This window comes from Euphorbia lathyris, chromosome 9 (genome assembly GCF_963576675.1).
Source record: "Euphorbia lathyris chromosome 9, ddEupLath1.1, whole genome shotgun sequence".
Classification (NCBI taxonomy): Eukaryota; Viridiplantae; Streptophyta; class Magnoliopsida; order Malpighiales; family Euphorbiaceae; genus Euphorbia; species Euphorbia lathyris.
This window is the reverse complement of record NC_088918.1, coordinates 39,868,042-39,880,176: the sequence shown is the minus strand read 5'-3', so window position 1 is coordinate 39,880,176 and position 12,135 is coordinate 39,868,042. Positions and strand designations below refer to the sequence as shown.

General features: G+C 37.8%; 1 protein-coding gene across 1 annotated transcript; it reads right to left on the bottom strand.

Annotated features, from left to right (window-relative positions):
• Positions 1-207: 207 nt before the first annotated feature.
• Positions 208-4,814, bottom strand: LOC136206193 (heat stress transcription factor A-1e). Its single transcript, XM_065997152.1, has 3 exons — positions 4,390-4,814; positions 1,079-2,320; positions 208-570 (listed from the first exon to the last, which is right to left on the bottom strand). The coding sequence occupies exons 1-2, from the start codon at positions 4,597-4,599 to the stop codon at positions 1,097-1,099; spliced, it is 1,434 nt and encodes a 477-aa protein (XP_065853224.1). The 5' UTR covers positions 4,600-4,814; the 3' UTR covers positions 208-570; positions 1,079-1,096.
• Positions 4,815-12,135: the final 7,321 nt, after the last annotated feature.

Sequence of the window (12,135 nt, the reverse complement as noted above, 5' to 3'; positions counted from 1 at the left end):
CCCAAATATTTTGGGAATTTACCATCCCCGACTCCCTGAGTTTCAGGGAATCCCGCCTCATTGCCACTGCTAGGAGCTACTTTAGTGCTATGTAATTTAAGTTTTGAAGTTAGACAAAAGACATTTGAAGGTTAAAGGTCACCTTCCAAACAAGAACCACTATTACTCTTATTTACCTAATTAAATCGTATCCTTTTATCGATGAGATAACATATAATGTTTCTTTATATTCCAAAACATACTAGCATGACTCAGATGGTGCAGGTAGATAAATAATTACAAACCAAAATATGAACTAAAAGTTTAAAGTGGTACCATATTTCTATAGGGTAGCCATGGAAACCCCAAATCCAAGAAAATGGAAGCATCCCATCAAAGGTGATAATTGCAGCAACCTGAAAGCTTTTTTACTATATTGTTTATCTGTTTAATGACATACTAAGCAGTAAACCTACACTATCCTAGTACACATGGGTAAGGGTAAAGGTAAAGGTATGTTTATTAAATTTCAAAACTTGTCATGTCCTCCATCTTCCAACAAAAGCTTTTGTCTGCTCACCAGCACTAGCACTGCAACAATCACAAAATATGCAACTTCTTAAAACAACACTATATTTCTTCATCACAAAACTCAACTTCCTAATTTCTACAACACTATTTCCAGCCGATAATTGCTCAATACAAGATAACTATCAAAAGGTGTCAGTAATGATAAATTGTAAATTGCATATTTTCAAATATAACAGTTATGGCGTTCCTCGTTTGCTTTTGCTAATGTTTTCAATAGTCAAACAAAACTAAAGTGAAAAACTTAGTATTTGATGCATTCATAAATGTTCGGCAGAACATTGCTTAATTTTTGTATAAAACGACAGTTTTACATTTTTTTTAGAATGCGAAAATTTACTTTCTTTTTCTTGTTTAATGGGCAATACCCTTGAAGGGACAACAAAAATTATTTAGGCAAACCCATCACGTGCTATACAAGACTGGAAACCTCAAAGAAGGCCAGATACAACACCAGATTTGGGATGGGTTCCAGCTTACATATTATATATATGGTGATTGAAAATTTTACCTTCCACAGAATCAATATTCACCCACTCCGACTTGCTGCTCCCAGAATTTCCATTTGTTCAGTAAGATGATTCATACGTTGAATATTGTCCCAGCCATTCTCTTGCCAAGAATGCAATTCCTGCTCCCTGGTCATCTGACTTTCTGGTGAGCTTGAATTAATTTCATCTGTGTCCCCTGTGAGAGGACTTGCTGTAAGAAACTGTTCCCAAAATACATCACCGATACTAGGAAGATTAGCATTGCCATCCACTAAAATGTCCGCATCTTCATCTGGAGAAAATGCATCAGTTTCTGCAGGCATGAAAGCATCCAAAACAGATGTTGCTGGATCGATCTTCACTTCGTTCATAGTACTAGAACCAAGAAAATTTACATTACAAAGTGCAGCGGAGCTTCCTGTCACTGCCATGTCCGCTATATGGCTTGTTTTAACATGGTCTGTCGCTTCATAACATGGAGATTGGACCTCAGAAACAGCATTAGATGGATAATTGACAGAAAATCCTGAGTCGGCAGGAATAAATGATGGTCCAGAAGTGGCTGGTTGAACCTCTGGAAGCATCACTTCTGAAAACCTAGTTGAAGTGCTGCTGCTGTCCATCACACCAGATGAAGGAAGATCGCCTAGCAAGAACTGGCCAGAGTTGTTCATTGATGTTTCCAGCCTAGATGGTGAATTCATATTCAGAATCTGATTCAACATATCTTTGGCAGCTTCATTCATCGAAGAATGGAATTTCACTACCCGTCCATTGGGAGGATTACCCCCAACCTTGCCCACCAAGTTTTCTTCCTCCTGCCCGGGAAGTCTCCTCTTTTTAGTGCCCCTAATGCGTCTGTTGCTGTCATTTTTCTGCTGTACAAACTGATTTAAGAAGCCAGGATTTTGCATTGCCTTTGCAAGGAATGACATCATTTGCTGTTGACGCTGCTCCATTACCTGCACACGTTGCCCAACAGCTTGCAACTGGTTATCTGTAGTTTGCTGTTGCTGCCTCAGTCTAACAAGTTCCTGCATAAGCGCATTCTTGTCCCGTTTGAGTCCTTCAACCTCTTCGTCTATTCCAAACTTCCCAACTTCTACACATGATGGAACTTTTACGTTGTTAACTTGAGGTGGTTGATTACCCTGTCCTTGAAGGGGCTTCTTCCTAGATATAGTCTTCAAGAGGTGCTTTTGCCCTCTTAAAAACCCTTCATTTGCAAATTCAAAGCGATCTGGGTCAACCTTTCTGAAACCCTGATTCAAGAACATGACAAACAATAGGGTTGACAATCATTATCAAGAATAATTTATCCAAGAACATGCATCTTTGATCTGCATTTAAATCAGATAAAGGCCCAAAAACAAATGCACATTGCATTTCATTTCAATTTCAAAGGAATAGTTAAAAGTAGTTAAAGTCAATAACAACTTCTTCAACCCTCATAATTTAATCTACAGTCAAGAAATACAAACCTTTTCTGTTAAAAGGGAATGCATTATCCAATTCAATAGCAGGAAATAGAACTTAACTTTATACGGCAATCCTTTCATTAAATAGTTGGAGAAAACAGATGGCTAATTTATAAGAAGGAACCCGAAACAATCCCATGGAATCTCGTGGAAAAACTACACGAGGATATTTTGATTGGGAAGTCCACCAGTTATGGAAATGAGAAGTCAGAACACAGTGCTAAGAACATGATATTCAATTTACTGGATTCTAAAGGAATATTTAGTGATTTGGTTGGGAAGTCCACCAGTTATGGAAAGGAGAAGTCAGAACAAAGTGCTATATGTATTTATAATCATCCTTAGAATAAAAATAATTCTACAAAATTGCGGGGGAAACTTTGATCTAAGAATTCCCATAACACAAACTTAAAAGCATCAAGTTGAATAGTAAAAAGTGTCTATCCTTGCCCCAACACCAAATTGAGAATTCAAAGGATTCAAACTCCACTTTCAAGAATTAAGCTGAAGAAACAAAATATTTATGGTCCGCGCAAAATGGTGAAACAATAATCAAGTGGAATCCATCTGTAGATTAGCAATTTGATCCTCCCCGAATCTTTAATTACCAATAATCACATTAATACCGAGAACCTGTTGTTATAGTAAAGGGGTTTTAACGGATGCTTCTATAGATAAGAAAGGGGTTTAATTGGATCAACTGTCGCAGGCCCAATGTTTGACAAGTTCATTCTAGAAGGCAAAGGGGTACATTAGCAGGGTCAGTTAGACCTTGGGATGAGCAAGACAGCTGGTTAGTTAGACCTTGGGATGAGTAAGACAGCTGGTTTTTACACCTCGAGGGTGAGGTGTAGACGTGCGGTGATAAGACAGTTTTTGGGAATTTTCATTTTGGATTTTGATCTTGTGGAATTCTTATGAGAGGAAGGAGGAAGATCTCCCTGGGTTATGTTGCTAGACAAATTTTTTTATAACCATCAATCCAAATAATTGCGCCAAAAAGTTGGAGTTAAATTACACAAGATAGCAAAGCAACTTATACCATACTAATCAGCTCATAAGTAGCTCAAAATGAAACTAAGGCATAAAATAAAACTAAAACCCCAAATATTAAACTTTCAGTGATTTCACAGAAAACTTACACACTGAAGCATAGACGTGTTAATTAATCAGTTTTCACTCTGTTAACTCACAATATCGACGCACTTATCAAAATACTGCCAAGTAAATGTTCAAGTATACCCGTTCTAGGTGTAATTACCCCTACCATTGATAAGTGAATGAAAGTGGCTATGTAAACCATTGCCATTAGTGGCACTGAAGTTGCCAAAAGAATATACATAAATTGAAAGCTGAGACTCGCTATAGAAGATTTCTGAATCAATTATTTTCAAATCTTGACCGATGTGATGAATCAATCTGATCTTCAGATAACCTTTGCTTCAATAACCTATTCCCAGATTAATTAAATTAGTGAATTTCTAAGATTTTTAGTCTTGAGGATGAAACAGTATTCGTCTTTCAGTTTCAGGATAAGTTCAAGGCATGAGGTTGGACTGAAACAAGTCATCATCAAAACCACTTAAGGACCAGCTTAAACAAAAATAAAAACCTAATTCCACTAAGTGGCCTGTACAAGAACCAAATCCAGTAAGTTAGCATTGTGTCTTCCCTGAAACTCTTTACTGCCAACAATTTATGCATAACACACAAAAGTTAAATATCAACAAGCAAAAGCCAAATCAAGAACGGACAAAGTTAATTAAAAATTGATATAGAAAAAAGGGGAAAAAATCTGTTATTGCATACGAGGAATCAAGTAAGAAGAAAAAGGAAAAGAAAAGAATACTGACATAAGTGTTGAGCTGCCTGACAAAGCTAGAGAAATTATTATGCTTGAAGTACTTGGGTAAAAGCTCCTTCTGAAACTCGGGGACATTCCAAACGACGAAACTATTATCGGTAGTGGTCCAGGAAACCACCGAATTGGTGGAAGGATCATCTACCATATCATAAGTCTTGCACAAGAATGGCGGCACCGTATTGGCGTAGGCAGATTCCATCCTAAAAAATTGATGGAATATAAGAAAGTTGAAAAGGGGGATAAAATTATGAAAGAGTGGGATAGTGAGGGATTAGGTCATGAAATGAAAAGAGAGAAATAAGGGAAAGAGGAGAGAGTCAATCGTAGAGTGAAGAAGAGAAGAAAGGTTTTGGTTTTGGTTGAAGGAGAAGTAGAAGGAGAAGAGACACGTAGGCAGGGGAAGGGGGTTTATTATTTTTTTTATGGTACGGTCTCGATATATGTATACCGCGCTGTCCTGCGACCCCTTCCATTTTCCTTCCTTTCTTTAAATGGCTTTCTTTAAGGGCGGCCCGGTCGCATTACGCGTCCCCGTTGAGCAAGGGTCCGGGGAGGGGTCCCACCACAAGGGTGTATTGGGGGCAAGTCTTCCCTTGCCAACTCCTAAGACTCGAACCCGTGACCTCTGGTCACACGACAACAACGTTTTACCGTTGCGCCAAGACTCGCCCTCTTTAAATGGCTTTCTTTAGCTCTAAGAAATTCCTTTTTTCCCAAATAATTTTCATTTAATTTTTGTAGCATTATTCTAATACCAAAAAAACATATTATGAAAATAGTAGAATTGATTATATAAATCTGATTTACATGTTTCCAATAATATTAATTTGAATAAGGTAAAAGCATAGCTTTCGAATTAATATTCTTTAAATGAAAGAGGAACATTTACATTCTTATATTATTTGTAGGTGTGCTCAACAAGAAAAACAAATAAAAATGACAGAAGCCAAGTGACATAAGGAGAACCCTGATCAAGTAGTACTATGATCAATGGTGGTGATAAGAGAAGCTTCACTCCTCTATGGTGTGGTGCAGCTAGTTCATGTGTGGTAAGAGAAGCTTCACTCCTCTATGGTGTGGTGCAGCTAGTTCATGTGGACCTCTTCTAGAATCCTCTATTTTTTGGTAAAATGTCTGAAGTACCCCTAGGGCATTCAAGTGATCTTAAACGTGTGATGTTGGAAGAAGACTTAAAGTCTTCTGTACTTTAGTTTATCGAAAAGGTTCAGTTGAACAAAAAAACTCTTCCATTTTCTTCTTGACTCTTCGTTTTTCCTCTTCCTTTTCCTTGTGTTTGTGTTCTTGATTATTAGGAGCAGGAACTCCATTGTTGTGTTTGAACCTTTGCTCCGTATTAGCCTCCCTCAAACTGGATTTACATAAGGGTTATGCAAACCGAGTTTGCGAAGAAGAAACCATAGATGGGGAGCATGATGGGGCTTTGTAAAGAGGTCCGCGAGCTGTAGGGCGGAGGAAATAGGCATGAGGCAAATGAAGCCGGACTGAACATATTCACAGATCGCATGACATCAATGTTGATGTGCTTCGTCCGTTCGTGGAAGCCATGGTTCTGGGCAATGTGCAAAGCAGACATGTTGTCGCAAAAGAGAAGAGAAGAGGTGGTCGAGGAAAACTGGAGATCTCGAAGGAGGTTGTGAATCCAGTGGAGCTCGCACGATGTGGAAGCCATGGCGCGATACTCGGCCTCAGAAGACGAGCGATTGATGGTGCTCTGCTTTTTAGAACGCCAAGAGACTATGGCGGAGCCGATGAAAACAATATAGCCGGTGACGGATTTACGGGTGGTAGGGCAAGTAGCCCAATCGGAGTCTGAAAAGGCCTGGACGGTGAGAGTGTTGCATGCAGGGAAAAAGAGATCTAGCCTAATCGTGCCTTTGAGGTAACGTAAAATACGATAAGCCTTTTGCATGTCATCAAGGGTGGGTTGAGTGAGGGATTGAGATAAGTGGTTTACTATGTAAGAGAGTTCGGGTCTGGTGTGAGTAAGGTATAATAATTTACCGATGAGTTGTCTGTATGGTGTGATATTGGGGAGATAGGGTGAGTGATGGTTAGGTTTTTGATTTGGTAAGGCTGGGGAGGAGGCTGGCTTACAGTCCAAAAATTGCATGTCATGTAGAAGTTCTAATACATATTTGTGTTGTGATATATGCAGGCCCTGTGAGTCACGGAAGAACTCAAAACCCAAAAAGTAGTTGAGATCATCGAGATCCTTGATACCGAATGAGGTGTGAAGATGTTGTTTGGTTGAAGAGATGATGGGAAGGGGTTCACAGTGACGATGACGTCGTCGACGTAGATGAGTAAGACGGTGGTGTTGGTGTCCCTGGTGAGAACGAACATGGACGGATCTGCGGTGGACTGCTGAAAACCTAACTCTTGGATGGTGGTGGTGAGTTTGGCGTTCCATTGGCGACCTGCCTGACGAAAGCCATAAAGGGACTTGCGCAGCTTACAAACCTGGTTGAGAGTGTCTCTGGGAAAACCGGGAGGCAAGGTCATGTAGACGTCTTCGTAAAGATCTCTGTGTAAGTATGCATTATCGATATCCAACTGCTGTAAGTGCCATTTTTTAGCGACAGCCAAGGCTAGAATGACTCTAATGGTTATGAACTTGGCGACAGGGGCGAAGGTAGCAGTGAAGTCAACTTCTTGCCGTTGTGTGTAGCCCTTCGCAATGAGGCATGCCTCGAAGCGAGCAATGATGTCATCCATCTTGTGCTTGAGCTTATAGACCCATCGGCAACCATTGGGCTATTTTCCTTCAGGTAAGGGCAGTAAATCCCATGTGTGATTAGCTTTTAGGGCAAGAAGCTCTGTGTTCATTGCTTGTTTCCAGTTTTCATCTAACTGAGCTTCCTTGTATGTGGCAGGTTCTTTGTGGCAAGTGACATTAATGGAGAAAGTTCATTTGGCTGGTGACAATGCAAAGTAGGATAAGTGTTTGGACAAGGCATGGGGAGAATTTGTAAGGCAGGGTAATGAAGAACCAGCGGCTAAGGCTACATGGTAGTCTTGAAGGTAAGTAGGCATTCTCATTGTCCTGATTGGCCTATTGGTGGCTTGAGGTGTTGGCTGAGCTGTTTGTGTTTGATATGTTTGTTCATCTTCACTGTTATATCATGTCTGTGTTGTATCTACGTCTTGCATGATATTGTGTGTTTGTTGATTATCTGGTATTATTGGCTGTGTTTCTTCGTCATCGTCAAAACTTTCATGTATAATGTCTAGTGTATCTTCACTGCAGAATGATGTGTCTGCCGTAGAGTTTGTTCCTGAGAAAGGAAAATGTTCTTCGAAGAACTTGACATTCCTAGAAAAAAAAACAATGTTAGTGGTTAGATTCAAAAGCTTAAATCCTTTGATGCCATTCCTATAGCCGAGAAATGCACATCTCACGGCCCTGTCTGTGAACTTCGTCTTATGTCTGTCGAGGGTGGCGACGTATGCTAGACACCCGAACACTTTTAGATCATCCAGGCTGCTAGTTTCACCGTATAGTCGTTCATAGGGTGTTTGCTTTTGAATTGGCTGTGAGGGTAATCTGTTGATGAGATACACGGTATGACTGACTGCTTCAGGCCAGTAGGCCTTAGGCAATGAACTCTGAAACATGATAGCATGAGTTGTGTTTAGGATGTCTAGGTGCTTCCTCTCGACCCGTCCATTATGTTGTGGTGTCTCAGGGCATGATGTTTGATGTATTATGCCATTTGTTGCATAGAAATCACGCATAATGAACTCTGGTCCATTATCTGATCGTATGACTTTAACCTTTTTGTTGAATTATCTGTAAGCATAGCTGCAGAATTGTTGCAAAGCTAGGCTGGTGTCTGCCTTTGTGTTCATTAGTGAGACCCATGTGTACCTGCTGTAGTCATCGAGTATGGTTAGGAAATAGTGTTTGTCGGAATAAGATTGCTTGACCGGACCCCAAATTTCTACGTGAATGATGTCAAAAATATATTTAGCGATGCTACTACTTAGTGGAAAAAATGCCTTTTTTTTCTTAGCTCATTGACATATATCACAAGGTGTGTTTTTGATTGAATTGAAATCATTACATTGCAAATGAAGGCATTGTAACCTATCATGAGAGGGATGGCCAAAACGTAAATGCCATAAATTGGCCTTAATTGAAAAAGTAGAATGAGCATTCGCTATGCTAGGGGTAGGATGCTCTAAGTAGTATAGACCCTCACGTTCCTTAGCTCAACCAATCTTCGTCCAATTTCTGGTATCCTGTATCACACACATTGACCCGGTTATAATCATACACATTTTGCTAGTGTCAAGCAATTTACTGGTTGATATCAAGTTGTAATCAAAATTTGGAATACATAATGCATGGTATAAAATGAGTTTTGAGCTTAGCGGTACTGTGCCAATGTACTCTGCCTTGACTCTGTCCCCATTGGGCAAGTTTATCCAGCAATTGTCAATTTTGGTATACGAATCATAAAACTTGACATTGCATATGATGTAGTCGGTTGCTCCAGTGTCTATTATCCAGTATGGTTTTGGGAAGTTACCAGAAATAGTGTTCAGGGTCATACCAGAGTTGTTGCCCTTTGCAAAAGTGTTAATGCTGCTGCTGGTTGCTGGGGATTTGCCTGAGCAGGGCTGCGGAAGTAAAGCAACTAGTATCTGGTATTGTTCTTTGGTGAGTGTGAATGGGTCTGGTCCTGTTTATCTGTTATCCTCTTCGCCTGAGTCCCCATTATCTCTGCCTTGACATGTCGTTGCGTTTGCCTTGTGTTGGGTGTTTTTGTAAGTGTTTCCTTTGTTTCTATTGCCATAACTTGGAGGGTAGCCGTGTTTTTTTGAAACAAATGTCCTCCGTATGTCCTGTATTTCCACAGAAAGTGCATAGTGATGAACTTTTGTTTGCATTTGTGCAGGTTGCATACCTTGGGTTGTTGTTTCGATTACTAGGTCTGTTTTGTGTGTTTGCAAACCCAACGAATGGTGTACTCTCATCGGAGTTCCAAGATTCTTAATGAATCTGCTTGAGTGAAACGTTCCTTCAAATCGGCCCAGATTTGATCCGCCTTATCCAGCCACATGACGCTCTGAGCTATGGAGGGAGAGATGGCATGGTGTATCCACGATATGACCATATTGTTGCATCTCTCCCACTGATTGTACATGGCATCGTCCAAGGCGGGTGCCATGATGGTTTCGTCAACAAAAGAAAACTTGTTTTTGGACATTAGGACAACCTTGACGGCACGTGACCACTGATGGTAGTTAGGTCCGGTAAGCGTTTGTGAGACAATGGATAAGACCAGGGTCTCATTTGGTGGAAGATGATAAGGGCTGCTGGAATTGATTATAGGAGCAACCATTGACACTCACTTGAGAAAAAAAAATCAGAGATGCTCTGATACCATATTAATTTGAATGAGGTAAAAGCAAAGCTTTGGAATTAATATTCTCATTTAAAAATGAAAGAGGAACATTTACATTCTTATATTGTTTGTAGGTGTGCTCAACAAGAAAAGCAAATAAAAGGGACAGAAGCCAAGTGGCATAAGGAGAACCTTTGATCAAGTAGTACTATGATCAATGGTGGTGATGATAGAAGCTTCACTCCTCTATGGTGTGGTGCAGCTAGTGCATGTGGACCTCTTTTAGAATCCTCTATTACTGGTAAAATGTCTGAAGTACCCCTAGGGCATCAAGTGATCTTAAACGCGTGATGTTGGAAGAAGACTTAAAGTCTTTTGTACTTTAGTTTATCGAAAAGGTCCAGTTGAACCAAAAACTCTTCCATTTTCTTATTGACTCTTCGTTTTTCCTCTTCATTTTCCTTGTGATTGTGTTCTTGATTATTAGGAGCAGGAACTCCATTGTTGTGTTTGAACCTTTGCTCCGTATTAAACAAAACCTGATTTACATAATTTTGGACAGTTACAAATTTACACACTATATAAACCTAAACGGACTATGTTTATGGTTATTGATATATACTTTGTTTTTGACAAACTAACCATTACTTTGTGTTTTTCATCATTTGATGATGGAGTGTTAAATTAATCCAATGATAAAAACACACAAAGTAATATTTACTTTGTAAAAAACAAAGTAAGCATAGCCTCTACCTACCATATATAATAAATCCGACTTTTGATAAAAAAAATATTTGACGATCTCCATGTATGGCTATTATAATGTTTTCTTTCTTAAAAAAACAAATTTTTTTTTTCTATTATCAGATAGATCTTGGTCATTAAAGGTCATAAAGTTATTTCTGGAAAAAAATACTATAAATGTATATTTCTCGCCGTTGTGTGGAAAATAGTGTCAAACATTGTCTAATATTAGTCTATCACAATCTATGATATTGAAGATGTATATTCAACATTTTCTCTATATTTCTGGTTTATAATTTTTTAACAATAATTATTTTTCTTCTAAGAAAATTTGGATTAAAAATAAAAGGTAAAAAGTATAATTAAGTCCCTAAACTTTATCTGTTTTAAAGATCAAGCCTCTGATCAATTATTTTTTCATATTGAGTCATTGATCATTGATTTTGTTATGGATTTGGCCCATATTCATCTAGCTATATGTTAGTGGTGAATTTCAATTACTAAATCTAAATCTATTATTATGTTTTTGGAATTATCTTTTTATTCAGAATTATATGAATTAAATTTAATAATAATTATTAAAAACTTTGAGAAAAATATAAAAATATTGGATTTTTGTTTTAATAAAATTTTAAATTTAAATTAATTGATATATATTAAAAAAATATATTATATAATATCTAAAATAATATTAGCAATCTAATGCTAACGTTTTTTTTCCTCTTGTTGAGATAAGGAAGACCCTATAGGCTCGGTCAAGGATTTCGATCCCAAACTGGTTAAGGATTGGAAACTGTTGAAAGAGAAGGAAAGACGCTGTGATTATGAAAATATTTAATGCAAATAGAAAGAAGACCGTATATAAGTGAGTAAGGGTAGAAGATGATTTAATTAAAATATCACATAGAGCATTCGACTCTTGGAACTCACTGTTGAAATTCTAACAACTTGTTGGACTTCCCGTGACTGCACGCGATCGTATGATTATATATATATATATATATATATATATATATATATAATTATTTTTATTAGTAAAATCTATTTTTTTAATAAAAAAAACAATTAACTAATGAGTCAAATCATGACAAAATTGTAACAATGAATCAGAAACATAACTCGGTACTAATTTAAAAAAAAGAAGGACAAGTGGATAAACGAGAAGACTGTGCTAACACATGTGTCATCCCATTCTCTTGCTGTCGTATCCATTTGACTGAGTAAGAATCATTTGATGTTAGAATCGATCGTATTTGAATAATTCTATCCCCAAATTCAGAATCATCATCATAACTAAAATTTATTGCGTCAATCACTTGTTTAGCATCAGATTCGAAAATCACATTCCTTATTCCATCAGTTTTTAGCCATTGCATAGCATGTAATAGAGTTTCGGCCTCACATTCTCATGTTGTCGCAACATAACAATTAGTAAAATCTATTAATAATTTGTTATTTAAATATATTATTTATGTATTATAAAAATCTAATTTTTTATAATGTAAATAAGAATATAAATTATTACAAAAAAAATCATAATAATAGTAATAAAAAATTAACACATCCTTATTTACCCTTTATCAAAGCGGTCTTTACAAATGTGACATACCTTATCGGAT

What these genes read in the sequence shown, in the direction of transcription:
- LOC136206193 (XM_065997152.1), bottom strand. Translation starts at nt 4,599, where the DNA reads ATGGAATCTGCCTACGCCAATACGGTGCCGCCATTCTTGTGCAAGACT. An exon ending in TCAGGCAGCTCAACACTTAT is followed by an intron (nt 2,321 to 4,389) that starts GTCAGTATTCTT and finishes TTCTTGAATCAG; the next exon opens with GGTTTCAGAAAGGTTGACCC.